Below are 14,129 nucleotides of genomic sequence, written 5' to 3' on the forward strand. Positions count from 1 at the left end.
CCACTCGGTCTCGTCCCTAAAATGGTAGGAATGTTGAGTCGGCAACTTGGGTCACTCTCACCCATACATATCAAAGGACGAGCCCTCACGGGTAGGAGTCTATAACTCACTCAGGATTAAAAATGAGTTGCCTGGTCATCCTAAGAAATAGCAATCTGTTAGTTAACGACGTTAATTACATCTAAATATCGACTATTTTGCATAACCCAACAGTGATAATGGACGTGTCCTTTCACCCCGCCTATAAAAGGATTTTCATTCCTCTTATTCAGATCTGCAATTCTACTCCAAGAATGACCTATTTGAGCTAGCACCTATACTGACTTGAGTATCGCTCGTTTACTTACTTTTTGCCGGTCCTACCTTGCATGAACTTGCACCTGGTCAGCTCGGCAAGTTGTCACGTGGCCGACCTCGACAGCTCCGCAGAATTTCGCATGAACAATTTTTTTTCATATATATAAACATGTATTCTCAACATTCATGTAAGATATTACAGAACTTTCATTGTCCTTTAGTAAGTTGTTTTACTTTCCATGATCTTGTACCGGAGGCAAAACATGGAATCAACATTTTTGTTGTGCGACAAACGTGACAAACTTGAACACCCATTTAATGCATCACAAAAGTTCTAAGCCTTTTAGTTATTTTATTTGTTGGATATAAAGAAGGATACTTATTTGTTCTATTTTTTAGCTGGAACATATCTTATGATTTGAAAAGCATGTTGGTTGGAGTGAAATTATTCGTTGTGGACAAATAAAAATATCAATTTAAAGCTTGAACTTTGCAATGTGTATCAATTTGCACCTTACAAAGTGTTGTAATTTTCACATGTGTCGCAAATTTTACCCTTCGATAAATTTTAATTGAAAAGTTATTGAAAACAATATTCTGGTGTGTCAAATGAAAAAAAAATGTTTGGTATGAAATAGTTGATAGGATTTAGGAAAAAAAAGAACATTAGAGTTGATTTTTTAGCTTAAATTTGTAAGTTTTGGCAGAATTATTTAATAGTAGATTTTGTGCATTAAACAAATTTAATTTGAAAAACTTGACTAAGTTAGTGAGTTTCTTTTAGATTTTTTTTTATTAAATAGAGGGATAAAAATTATGATATTTATATAAGTTTAGAATTATGAATTTAAATTTATTAAAAAAACTTAATTAGACATAAAATTTAAAATTATTTATTTAAATAAAAATAAGTTTTTCTAAAAAATAATTTAAAAATTAAAATAGGCTTGAGATTCGATCACATCATAATAAAAATATATTTAAAAATAAAATAACAAAAAATAGCTGCATTAAAAAGAGAAAATTTCAAGGTTTGATTGAATAGAGTAGAAATAAACATTTTTTAAAACTCGACCCAAATTTCTAAGATGAAAATTTTTTAAGTTCAAATATGACAATTTTCCAGATTTCTTGCACTAAAGAACCATCTAGATTTATGATATTCTTAATTTTTGTTTTCATTCCGGTTTTTGTAAGTAGATAATTAACTCAATTGAAACAATCTTTAGAGAGAGGAGAGAGAGAGCGAGATCGAGAAAGAGAAAGAGAAAAAGCGAAATAGAGATAAGAGAGAGGAGGAGAAAAAAGAGAGGAGAGGGAAAGGAAAAGTCATTTGGTATACAGGGTGATGTAGCAAGTATTAGAAAACATAGGGACTAAAAAACAATACTCCCTTGAAAAAGGTCACAATTTTCCAAAAAATACAAGAATAAACCTCCTTTTTTTAATGATCCAAGATGAAAATTTTTGAAGTAAAAAATGACCATTTTCCAAATGTGTTATTCTAAAAACATCTAGATTTGATTTCTCATTTTCATTCCATTCTACAAAATTGACCTAATTGAAATAATTGGATTTAGTACAACAAATTGAGAGAGTATGAAGATTTGATTTTTGAACTTCCGACTTGAAAAACTAAGTATCAATTACAGCTGCGCACATAAAAACAATCTATTCGTCGTGTTTGATTGAATTCACTTGAGATTTACAAAGGCACCAATTATCCAAAAACACAAATCCATCCCTTATTTTTCTCCTCTTCTTCAACCTCACTACCACCACCATAACCCCATCTTCGCAACTTCAAAACTCAGAAAGAACAAAGTTCATACAAAAAGAAAACAAACGAAAAAGAAAAACAGATCAGAAGTATTACATGTCCACCGGCACACGTTTGTAGAGTTCTGAAGGCAGCCTGGGAGTGGCCACGGCCTCCACCGGAGTCCTCATGTACGACACCACTCCCGGGCTCTCCGACGTGTCGATCTCCTCCGCCTTCACTCCCGGCGCCGGCGCCCATTCAAAGTGGTGCAGCAGATGCCCCAACATGGAGGTCACCAGATTGATCCCCAATTGGGCCCCCGGGCACACGCGCCGCCCTGCCCCGAACGGTAGCAGCCGGAGATCGTGTCCTTTCATATCCACATCCTCCTCCAGGAACCGCTCCGGCCGGAACTCCTCCGGGTTCTTCCACACCGCCGGGTCACGCGCCACCGCCCACACGTTCACGAGCACGTTCGAGCCCTTGGGGATGTCGTAGCCCCCGACTTTGACGTTGGCGTTTGATCGGTGCGGCAGCATCAATGGCGTCGGAGGATGCAGTCTCAACGCCTCCTTCACCACGCTTTGGAGATACGGCAGATTTGAAAAGTCGCTCTCTGTCATGATCCGATCCACTCCAATCGCCTTGTCTAATTCTTCATGTGCCTTCTTCTGCACTCTAGGGTTCTTTACAATCTCCGCCATCGCCCATTCCACCGAAATCGCAGTCGTGTCCGTCCCGGCGGTGATCATATCCTGCATCGCGTTCACGTCAATCGCCGATTAGAGATCGGAATCATCGAAGATTGTTCTACAATTTCATTTCAGAATTAACCCGCACTTCAATTTCATTTCAGAATTAATCAGAGATCAAAATCATCGAGGATTGCTCTTCAATTTCAAGATCAAAATCATCAAAGATTGCTCTTCAATTTCATTTCCGAGTCAATTAGAGCTCAAAATCATCGAAGATTACTCTTCAATTTCATTTCAAAATCAATTAGGGCTTAAAATCATCGAAGATTGCTCTTCAATTTCGTTTCAGAATCAATTAGAGAGATCAAAATCATCGGAGACTGCTCATCAATTTCACTTCAGAGTTTCACAACGATTAAAGATTGTAGCAAACGCAAAACGTACCCAAAGGAGGCCGATGATGGTGTCTTCACTGAGATCGTACTTGTCTTTGAGAGTGAGGAGAGCATCGACGAAGTGGTTCTTGACATTGCCGCTGCGATTACGAGCTTGCGTGTGCTCCTCCATGATGGCCCGAGTGAGGCGATCGCGGCGGGCGCCGTGCTTGGCGAAGGCACCCTCTTCGAGAGGGAACATCCAGCGGAGCCAGGGGATGTGCTCCGCCATGGCGAGGGAGGCGCCGAGCTTAAGGCCATTGGCGACGATGGCCTTGAATTCCAGGCCCTGCTCGTCCATAACGCCATTGGAGTTCACGAACCTCTTCCCGAATGCGAGTCTTGTGATGTTGTTGAATGACACTGCTCCCAGGAACTCCCTCAGCTTCAAACTCTTCCCTGAGTTCTCTGAAGACGAAGAAGCAAATTGAATTTTCAGAAGAAAACAAAAATCTAATTTTTAGTGTTTATTTGGGTTTTTTTTTTTTAGTTTGAAAAAATAGTCCAGAATATAAATTTCTATTTAAAAATCTTGATCAAAGTATGAAGTTATTGATGAAATTGGAAAATAAAGTTTTTTTTTTTTGTTTTTGGTGGACTTTGGAAAAACTGTTTTTTGGGATTCAAAAAAGAAAATTTTTTTTAATTACTTTCTTTTACTTATTTTATTTTGAATAAAGAATTAATTAAATATTGATAAGCATAATAAAATTACATAAAATTTTATCAGTGAATTAATTTTAGAGCATATTAGGGGCCATTGCCATTATCTCATTTATCGCTTACTTATTTCATGGGCAGACATATAATACTTTAATGGTATTGAAAATGATTCTAAATAAAATTAATATTAAAAATTTTAATTTAATGACAATTGTCAGTGAGTGAGATGGATAAAAAAATAATAATAAATCTTAAGGATGATAATTTATATCACCCTCATTAAATATGGTACAAGTTTTAAAAACTAATGGGTTGTAATATTTTAATGGTGGGCAGTTGAAATGTTCCACAACTTAATATTTTCTTTTAAAAAATTTATAACAAGAATACTAAAATCCTATTCAATAAATATTTTATTTTTTTGTTTTTAAAATTAAATCTATTTGTTTACCGTCTTATTATTCTTTTCCCTTTTTTCCTTTTTACAAGAAACTTGAATTCTAAGATAATTTTTAAAAAGATGAAACTGGACTCCAAAGAAGAACCATCTCCTCACCACCATTAAATATTTGACAAGTAAGAGAATTGCAAAAACAAAAATATATTTTACTAAAAGACAAAATCTAGAGTCAAGTTTTATCCCTCTTAAAATAAAAAATAAGTTATTAAATTTCATTTTTTTAATTTTCAAAATTTGGTCTAAATTTGAAATTATTAAAAAAAATAAAACATACAAACATATAGTTGGAAATAATAGACTTAATTTTTAAAATAAAAAGACAAAAAAATAGTTATCGATCAGATTTGTTTCATAACAGCTTTTTTTTCTATTTTTATAATTAATACTTGATTCCCAAATCTTTTTCTAAATATAAAAGAACGAGATGTTGTGATTTAAAATTAATAAAATAAAAAACAAAATGAAATAACAATTAACAAATCGGTTAAATATGAAAAAAAAAAACCAACCGGAATGTCAAATCTGAGGGTGGACTTGTCTTAAAAAAATAAATAAATATCAATTTTTAATTGGTGGTCAATAATACCTAAGTCTTAACTTTTTTGATATATAAACCAACTGAAATTCTCTTTTTTGTATAGCTTTTAAGAGTTTACTTCTTTTCTCTCTCCACTATATAAGAAAATATGTTCAAATGAAATTTTGCTTTTAATTTCAAAATTGTTGTTTAAAAATGATGACTTGGCTGCAAAATAACTTGGGATAAAACATAGTTAAGTGGTGGTTAAGACATCTATGTCTTTTAAAAAGAGTCAAACTTCATTCCCTACTCTATAATTATGATGCAATTTTCTATATAAAATAAATTATTACACAATCAAATTGACAGCTCACAAATTAATAATTTTAAAAGAGAAAGAAAATAGGCTTCTAACAAAATAAGTAGTTAGCTTAAAATGCATTTTAAAACTATCTCAAAGCATGTTTGGTTGCTGAGGGAAAACGTACATTTGATAAACGAAGGAAAATAAGTATAGTATTTCATATTTTAAATAAGTGTTTGGTGGTAGGAAATTTAAAAATTGTTTAATATGTGCTTAATAATATATTTACCGGTAGCTTAATCACCGATTATTATTTACATATATGTTATTAATTTGGTATAATTATTATTTTATAATATTACACTTCTTATAATATATTATGTTAAGTATATTATGTTAAGTATTTTAATTTTGGAAAACAATTATAACAAAAGAATCCTCCAGTGAATCTAACAGAAAAAAAAAAAGTAGAATTTGAATTAGGGATGTTCGTGGGGCGGGACATCCCCACCCTCTATTTAATTCCCGATCTCCGCAAAATTAGGTGGATCCCCGCAAAATTCTCACATGGAATTTATGGGGATCGAATTTTTCATGGGGATTTTTTCTTCGTCTGTTCTTTTACTTTTGAAATTATTTCTTAATTAAACATTTTTCTTAAGGAAATTTCTAATTAATTCATTACTTTTCAATGATAAATACTTTATTAATCCTCTCCCATATATTCTAGGGGCATAACGATTTTATTAGTATATATAAATATAGAAAGAATAATATGATTCTTTTAATGTGTGTATATATATATGTATATTTAAAAAATGAGAGACCGACAGAGAAGAGAGGAAAATTTTTCCATGTAGCGGGTCCCCGTGGAGAAAATGAACCTCCTAATTTGAATTCTCCATAAACATGCTCTAAAAAATCTCAGTAATGTTATGTATATTTACGTGGGTCCCACTATTAAATTGTATAGGTTCCACATCGATATAAATTGTTATTACTCAGCATCGTGACCACCACTAAAATTTCGAAAGAAAAATAATTAAGTTGTCACACGCCGTCTATCTTATCCGGATCATCGCTAAATATTTGGGAGGATCCAAATTTAAGTATTTTTTACTTTTCGATTTTGTAAGGAGTGGTGAACACTAAAGAGGATAAGAAGAAAGGAATTTAGGTACCAGGGTTAGTGCAGCAGTTGAAGATGTCTTCAACCATGGCGGTGACTTCATCTTCTCTAATGGGCCTGAGAGATTCGAGGCGCTTCGGAGAGAAAAGTTCAATGGTACAAACTTTCCTCACCTTCACGTAGTGGGGCCCATAATCGGCCCAAATCAGGTCCTGGCCGTCGCGGCTGAATTTGGCCGCCGATCTGGTCCGGTGGCGGTTGGCCAGGCTCTGGTCGTGCTCCTTCAGGACCTCTCTGGCGAGGTCGGAGTTGGAGACGACGACGTTTAGGGTGGACCCGAACCAGACCGATATGATCGGGCCGTACTGCCGGGCCCACTCGGCGTAGCATCGGAACCGGACCGGCTGGACGTCGTAGAGGTTGCCGACGACCGGAAGGGGGCGGGGTCCGGGGGGCAGCAGGAAGCGGAGGCGGCGGTAGAGGCTGAAGGCGAGGATGAAGAAGAGAGGGAGGAGAAAGAGAATCATATTGAAATTGAAATTTCGGGTTTGATTTTGGATTTGGGTATGGGGATATAGGGGAGGGGGAATGGGAGTTGGTGAAGGGGGAAAGTGAGGAGCACGCGCTGGGTGGTGAGAGTGGGGGTTGGTGTGGTGTTGGGAGGGTTTTTGTTCGGTGGGGTTGGTGAGGATGGAAATGGGGGTGCGAGTGAGTGAGTGAGTGATTTTGTTGGCCAAAACGGTGCGTGGAGGAGAAACAATTAAAAGAAGGTTGGTGAGATGTGTGGTTGGTGTCGTGGAGCTCTTATTCTGTACGTCGCGGTTCACGTGTTTCCTTGCTAACCACTCATTTTTTTCTATGTTTCATTTTTTGTTTTTGTTTCCTTTTTTCTAATAAGGAATAATAGAATTGTATGATGTTAATGAGATTTAAGAATAGTAAAACAAAATTTTTTGATATTTGTTTTTGGAGAAAAAAAAATAAGAAATTTGTTTTCGTTGATTTAGAGAAATTTAAGAAACCGATTTCAATAAGAGAAAATAGAGATGTCTTGATTATTGAGTTAGTTTAAGAAAAAATAAATAAATAAATAATGTTTTAGTGCATTAAATTTGGGGGTAAATCTAAATCTTTGACCCAAAAGAGTATGTACTAAGCTATACTTGCAAAAGGTTATTGATTTAAACGTGGTCTAATTGGTGGGGTATTGGAAACTCATCACTTTAAAAGTTGTTGGTGTGAGTTTTAATGGATAATAATATTCTTAAAAGATGGTTTCTTTTCCTAAGTTTATGCATTCCTTTTCTTCTTGTGAAACAAAACACAATGCCCAACGTATCATCTCCCATGGAACCCTATAAAAATGATATGGATTCGGCGCGTCGGTAACGTGTCGTTTCCAATTTTTTTAAGAAATCTAAGTATTTTACAACTGACTTTGTTTCTTGTTTCTCATTTTCTAGAAACATTATTACAATTATATATAAATTTTGGGAACAACCAAAACATAAATAAAAACATTGTTTTATCATACTTGAATGGTTTGAGGTTGAAATCATGCAACACATTTTTCTTCATTAAAAATTAAGAAACAGGAACGTTACCAAACGAGTTCATGGTGTTCATTAAGTTGATTTGAAAATGGGTTCTATTTTCTTTTTCTGGTTACATTTTAATCCATTTCCGTGCCATTTCGTTATGGGTGAATAAAAGTTTTTGAAAAATTGATTTGACCAATCAAAATCAGCTGGAACGATATTGATTGGCTGGTGTGATGAGTTGTTCGGTCAGAGTTGTTGTAAAATTCATAATCGACTCATCGGTTGATTAGTTTGGTCGAAAATGCTATTTTCCATCGAATTGACTGAATTTAATAAATTAATTAAACATAAATATATTGCAAAAATGATATGCACGACAGTCTGCACCACATTCCCTCACAAATATACTCATGTTCTTCTCTAGTTAATATAGGACTTTGTTTACATCCCTTACAAATCTAAAAATTATCTCCTCGCGAAACAAAATACCACCAAGCTTCTAATTTTTCTCTCATCTCGAACAAAATATCACTAAGTCTCCCCTTTGCTCGCATCTAAAGCTCCAGGCCACACCCACTTCTTTGGTCGGCACTCGATAATTTCACTAACAATGCTAGGTTTAGACTATGGCTCTGATACTAGATGTTGGCAGAGTCCACCCGGCAAAAGACCCTGCATATTCCCACAATGGTATGATATTGTCTGCTTTGAGCATAACCCCTGCTTTTGGTTTCACCCACAAAACCTCGTACCAATAAAGATATTGTCCCTCACATATATACCCGTGATCTTCTCCTTTTTCTTAGCTAATATGAGACTTTATTTTCACTCCTTACAAACCTAACACATCCTCTCACACCCCCCTCTCGGATCTCACTTAGCTCTAATTTCTCTCGAGCTTTCTTGCATCATATATTGTTCCAATTATTCATCGACGCTACTAACATCTTACCTCTCTCAGATCTCTCACGTCCCTCGATGCTACTCAAATCTCTCCTCTCTCTCAGATAATTTCACTAACAATGCTAGATTTATTTTGTTCCCTGTATTTTTAAATAGCGATCATTTTGGTTCCTTTCATTTTCATTTTTTCTCATTTCTTTCCATCATAATTTTAATGTGATATTACTTCATACTTACCAAGTTTCTTGAAATGTATCTCAAGATTTATATTAAAGACGTTCTATTGTATATAAAATTTGTGTTAATATTGTACAAAAAGGGACCAAATTGGTCACTTTTTAGGCCAAACAAATGTTTTGAAGGTACAAAATCTAAAATGAATAAAAAATATATTAAAAATACAAAAACTAAAATGAAGGTTTTAGAAGTATTGGAACCAAAATGAACCAAAAGAAAATTAATGTTTTAGGTACAATAACTTCATAAAGTTGTTGGCTATTGATGCAATCCAAAGTGCTATGCTAGGGCTAAACTATCAGACTAGAGACTATACCCTATTACACAAAATTTCTTCCCTGTTTCTCGATCTTCAAAATCTATATATTTATTAATTTTTAAAATGAGATTTTTTATTTTAAATACTACACTTATGAAAAGAAAAGTAAAGACACAAATTAAGATATCATAAAATTCTTTATAAAAAAAAATCAACTAAAACTTGAGCAAATTACATGTAATTCAAGAAATATCGAACAACTTTGATATGATTTCGTTCTCGTTTATCAGTCACAAGCTCAAAATACAGGATGATTCTCTCGCGAAGGAAGCGCTTCATCGAACTGTCTTGAGATTATGGTTTTCAGACTTTCTTAAATGGATCTTAAATAGTCATAAAGAGGAAGATTTTTCTTCTGTAGTCCAGGTGGCTGTTCATAAGTATTTTTATATTTTATCTAAAAAAAACCTACATTTTTTATCCTTTAATTAAGTCTTTCAAAATGAGTTTATTATTTTCTTTTTTCTTTTTGAATACATAAGAGTAAGGACGGAGGATCGAATCTCCAAATTCAAGAGAATGAGTAAAAGTATCACGTTGAACTATGCTCATACGTTGGTTACCTATTAACTTAATATAGCAGTAGAATTATCATTTTATAGTGATTTTTTCAAAAACTAAATAAATAACAGTGGAGTGAGAATTTCTAATTTGAGGAGAGATTTACGTGAGAAGAATTTTAAAATAGTTAGTGGGTGAAAAATTCTCTACCCTTGTTTATTCAACATGGTTTTATGGGCAGCATAACTTCATAATGACACATTAAAATTCAAACCAAATCAATCAACTTTACAAAATCCTTTTGATAATTGAAAGCTTCTTTCTTCTCTTTTCTTTTTAATATAAAAAAAAACTTTTATTTCTTTTTACCTTATAAATGAAGCTATTTATTCGTCAACTACTTGTGAATTCAAGTATTTATCTATCACATCTATTTATATTACAGGAAAGTAACAAAATACATGACAAAGTCAAAGTTTCTATTTAAATAATTAAAAAATAATAATAATAACAAAAACTAATATAAGGTTTTGGGACAAATACCCTTCTAATCCTTGAAGTTTATAAATTTTCATTTTGTCGAAATCACATATTTTTATGTGAGGTTTCACAATTGTTCAATTTTAGTCCTTTTGCATGATTTTTTATTAGCCACTACTAGCATAAAAGATGATATGACAATTATTTAGAATTGGTTTTAACGATAATGTGGCAAAAAAGTAATAATTCTAACACATCTTAAAGTGTTGCAATATACATCTTTAAATTCTCACCCTCTATCTTCTCCCTCACACACTGCACAATCATCGTCTTAGAACGAAGCTGAAGAAAAACTAAAATCAATTATTAAAATGAAACGTTTCAAATACTTCAAGAGTAAATCATAAGACAGTACATGCCACAAAATCTAAAATTAAAGACTAAAATGAAGTATATTTTAAAATATAAGAACCCAATAAAAGTTTAACCCGAACGTCAAGGACCCGTAAAGTGCACTATGTTTTGATATCTTAAAAACCATCTAAAGTTTTTGTGATATTGAAGCATCAAATTGTGATGTGTTGAAAATAGATTGATTTCAAACCAACAAAAACAGCAACTTTGGAACATTGTATTGCAATAGAAAAATAGGCAAAATTGGGAGTTAGGTGTGGATAGTTGAAGTAGGAAGGTTGGACAACCTTCATTGTCACTCAAAAAAAAAAAAAAAAAAAAAAAGCCAAAAATCCCAAATCCATACCCTCGTCATGAATATGTCTAATTCTCTTTAACACACACCCTCACGCGCCATCAAGATTCAGAAGGCCTAACGTACAGCTTGACTATATTACAAATTTAGGGTTGTTCAAATGACGGACTTACGGGTCATCGTTCAAGTGAAGGATTTAAAAATTCTAAATTTGAATAGTAAATTTACTATTTAACTCCCCAATTTACTATTCAACTTCCCCGTTACTATTCAACTCCTTACTTTATTTTATTTTATCTATTTTCTCTTTCTTTGTATGGGTTCGTATCAAATCGTATATTTTTTCTTTTATATCTCTTTTCACAGTGTGGCCAAATCATCTCAATTTTGGTGGGTCCTACCCTTTTTTTCTTTTATTTTTTTTTACAATTTAATTGTTTCAGTTTTACCTCCCTCCATACGTGCAATTATAAATTTTGAAGTTTTCTAAATTGCAATGCAAATATATTTTTTAATTCATAGATATATATAACTTTCAATTATTATAGATTCTATGAATTATAATTCAATTTTATGTATACTTAGTCTTTTTTTTAAAGATATGTATATGCAGTTATGTCTTGATATAAAAGAAAATTTAAAATGTCAAACTTAAATAATTAAGTTTAAACAGTTGATGAAATCAAATTAATTAAGTACTTAATCTTAATTCTTGTTCTATTGTACATGTTTAAATAATTATAGTCTGTAAAAATATTAATTTTAAATGAGTGCCTTAAATAAGAATAATAGTTTATTTGGAATTCATAAAGAGAAATATGCGAACAAATATTAAAATAAAATAATATATATTTTTTAAATTAGTCATTTTAAAAATAAAAAAAGAAAATGTATTGTATTTTTTTTTATCCTTGTGTCAGGGCCAGCTTGCGCGCACCTCCACTAATCACTGGTCAACCGTCTGATCCTACTACGTTTGGTTGATAAAGTAACTTGTAGGATATTAAATCCTAAGTAGGTGGTCATCATGGTTTGAATTTATTCTCTCTAAGCCCTTGCTATTGTATTTTGAAATTATAAAAATAAAATCTATATTAAAAAATGTTTAATTTTTAAATTAAACACAATCAAATAACAAATATAGAGGTATGATATTCATTTCGAGTTTAGTCAATTAAAATAATATAAATATATATGATTTTATTTTTAATTTAGTGAATTTGAAAGAGCTAGAAAATCTATTTTATTTTCAAGGTAATCAAATTAAAATAACAAAAAGTACAAAAAAACAAAGTAATTTTTATCCTTGTTTAAATAAAATTTTAAAATTATGTAATAGAAATAAATGAAATAAATAATATATAATTGTAATCCTAACCCATTTAATTAAAAAAATTATTATAAAATAATATAACTTAACATTTAAATTTTAGAATAGAAATAAACAAATTTTGAATAAAAATTTATTAGAATCTAACTCTAATCGTAATTTAAAAAAAAAAAGAAAGAAAAAATCTAACATAAATCCAATTTACACACTGTTATGGGAAGAAATACATAGAATGGAGTAAGCGACAGAAAGGAAATAGAGGACGGGAGAGAAGCGAGTAGGTAAGCACCGAGGATCGCCAGCCTTGGCCCCCATGGTCAGCGTCGAGCAGACCAGGCCTCAGCGCCAAGGTGTTCTCGGCCAAATGGTCAAGAATACTCATTTGGTTCTCCTCGGTTCATGTGTAGCCCGATCCGAATCCTCACTCGAACTCGACCATCAATCCGACGTTAGGCCCATAAGGAAACACATGGGTCTAGAAGTTCAGATCTCTTAAAGATGCTACGGTTCAACTTCTGTAAACCGAGATTAAGATTCGACCTCTATAAATAGGGAAGTAAGCCACACCCTAAAGGTACGCCTAAACTCTGTACTCTCCTCACTCGACTTCTCTTATACTAACTTAAGCATTGGAGCCTGTGTGGCCAAAGCCACACCGATCCTAGTGCTATTCTATTTTGCAGGTTACGTCGATCTCATTCATACTTAGAAGATTGGTGCAAATTTGGCGAGATCTCAGGAGACCAAATTTCTGCATCAACAATTGGCACCGTCTGTGGGGACGATTAAGATCTAAAGGTCAGAATAATCAAATTGACCGAGCACTGCTCAAATCCGAGGAGGTTTAGGGGAAAAGCAAACCAACAAGACGTAAGATAGAATCTAAAGGAGAAACAAATCAACATGAATTTTGGAGATAAACCACAACATTCCGACGACGAATGTCATATGACTCGGAGGCTGTCTTTGCCCGAGATGGGTGAGGGTGAAGCATATCGACAACTTCCTGAGCAGGTCCTAGGCGACACAAGACGACATATTCTAGGACAAGAATAGCGATTTACAGAAATTCCTGAACAGCGCTAGAGCAGATGGCTCGCTTTAGAAGAGAAGGTCGCATGGATGGACCAGAGCATATCCCTCATCCTCAAAAGGCTTAAGCAACCAGAAAATAGGCTACCTATACTTATTCGAGATCCACGGAAGGGCAAAGCTCCCGCAACTGAAAATGTGAAGGAATCTGCGAACAGCCCATTCAGACAGAGTAAATTGATAATAGGAGGCAATGACAAACAACAAAACAAGGCTCTTCGCCTACAAGATCTAGAAATTACGTGATCGCAGAAGTTAACGACACAGAAAACCCGACCAGGCCTCGGGAACACCATGATCGACAGAGAAAAAACACTCAGCCAACATGAAGTAGAATCATAGAAGTATAATGGAAAATGGAAGAATAGGGAATGCAGTCTCAAAGAAACTATAGATCAAGCAGATTCGTCATTCGTAGACGAGATAATGAGAGGAAAGATCCCTCCAAAATTCAGACTCCGCTTACTATAAAGCAATACGACGACTCAACAGATTCTGTCGACCATCTATGCACATATAGGGAATGAATGGACCTCTACGGAATAGTAGAGGTAATCAAGTGCATAGTATTATCTTTCACGTTAACCGGCACAGCTCGCATATGGTTTGACAATTGAGAAGAAAATCAACCTTCTCCTTTAAAGAACTCATTTATCAAGCAACTCATTGGAGGGTAGTATAAGAGTTGACCTGTGACCTACCTCCTTACTGTAAAACAAAGATCAACGGAGAGTCTTGGAGAATATGTGGCTC

General features: G+C 33.7%; 1 protein-coding gene across 1 annotated transcript; it reads right to left on the reverse strand.

Moving 5' to 3' along the window:
• Window positions 1-1,958: 1,958 nt before the first annotated feature.
• On the reverse strand, window positions 1,959-6,934 carry CYP98A3 (cytochrome P450, family 98, subfamily A, polypeptide 3). Its single transcript, XM_088124280.1, has 3 exons — window positions 6,317-6,934; window positions 3,199-3,596; window positions 1,959-2,814 (listed from the first exon to the last, which is right to left on the reverse strand). Exons 1-3 carry the CDS (start codon window positions 6,789-6,791, stop codon window positions 2,170-2,172), a joined length of 1,518 nt encoding a protein of 505 aa, XP_087980406.1. The 5' UTR covers window positions 6,792-6,934; the 3' UTR covers window positions 1,959-2,169.
• Between the last annotated feature and the right edge of the window lie 7,195 nt (window positions 6,935-14,129).

Source organism: Momordica charantia (assembly GCF_013281855.1).
Source record: "Momordica charantia cultivar OHB3-1 chromosome 5 unlocalized genomic scaffold, Mcharantia_2.0 BLBB01000005.1, whole genome shotgun sequence".
NCBI classification, from domain to species: Eukaryota; Viridiplantae; Streptophyta; class Magnoliopsida; order Cucurbitales; family Cucurbitaceae; genus Momordica; species Momordica charantia.

What these genes read in the sequence shown, in the direction of transcription:
- CYP98A3 (XM_088124280.1), bottom strand. Translation starts at nt 6,791, where the DNA reads ATGATTCTCTTTCTCCTCCCTCTCTTCTTCATCCTCGCCTTCAGCCTC. An exon ending in CAACTGCTGCACTAACCCTG is followed by an intron (nt 3,597 to 6,316) that starts GTACCTAAATTC and finishes CTTCGTCTTCAG; the next exon opens with AGAACTCAGGGAAGAGTTTG. An exon ending in CCATCATCGGCCTCCTTTGG is followed by an intron (nt 2,815 to 3,198) that starts GTACGTTTTGCG and finishes AACGCGATGCAG; the next exon opens with GATATGATCACCGCCGGGAC.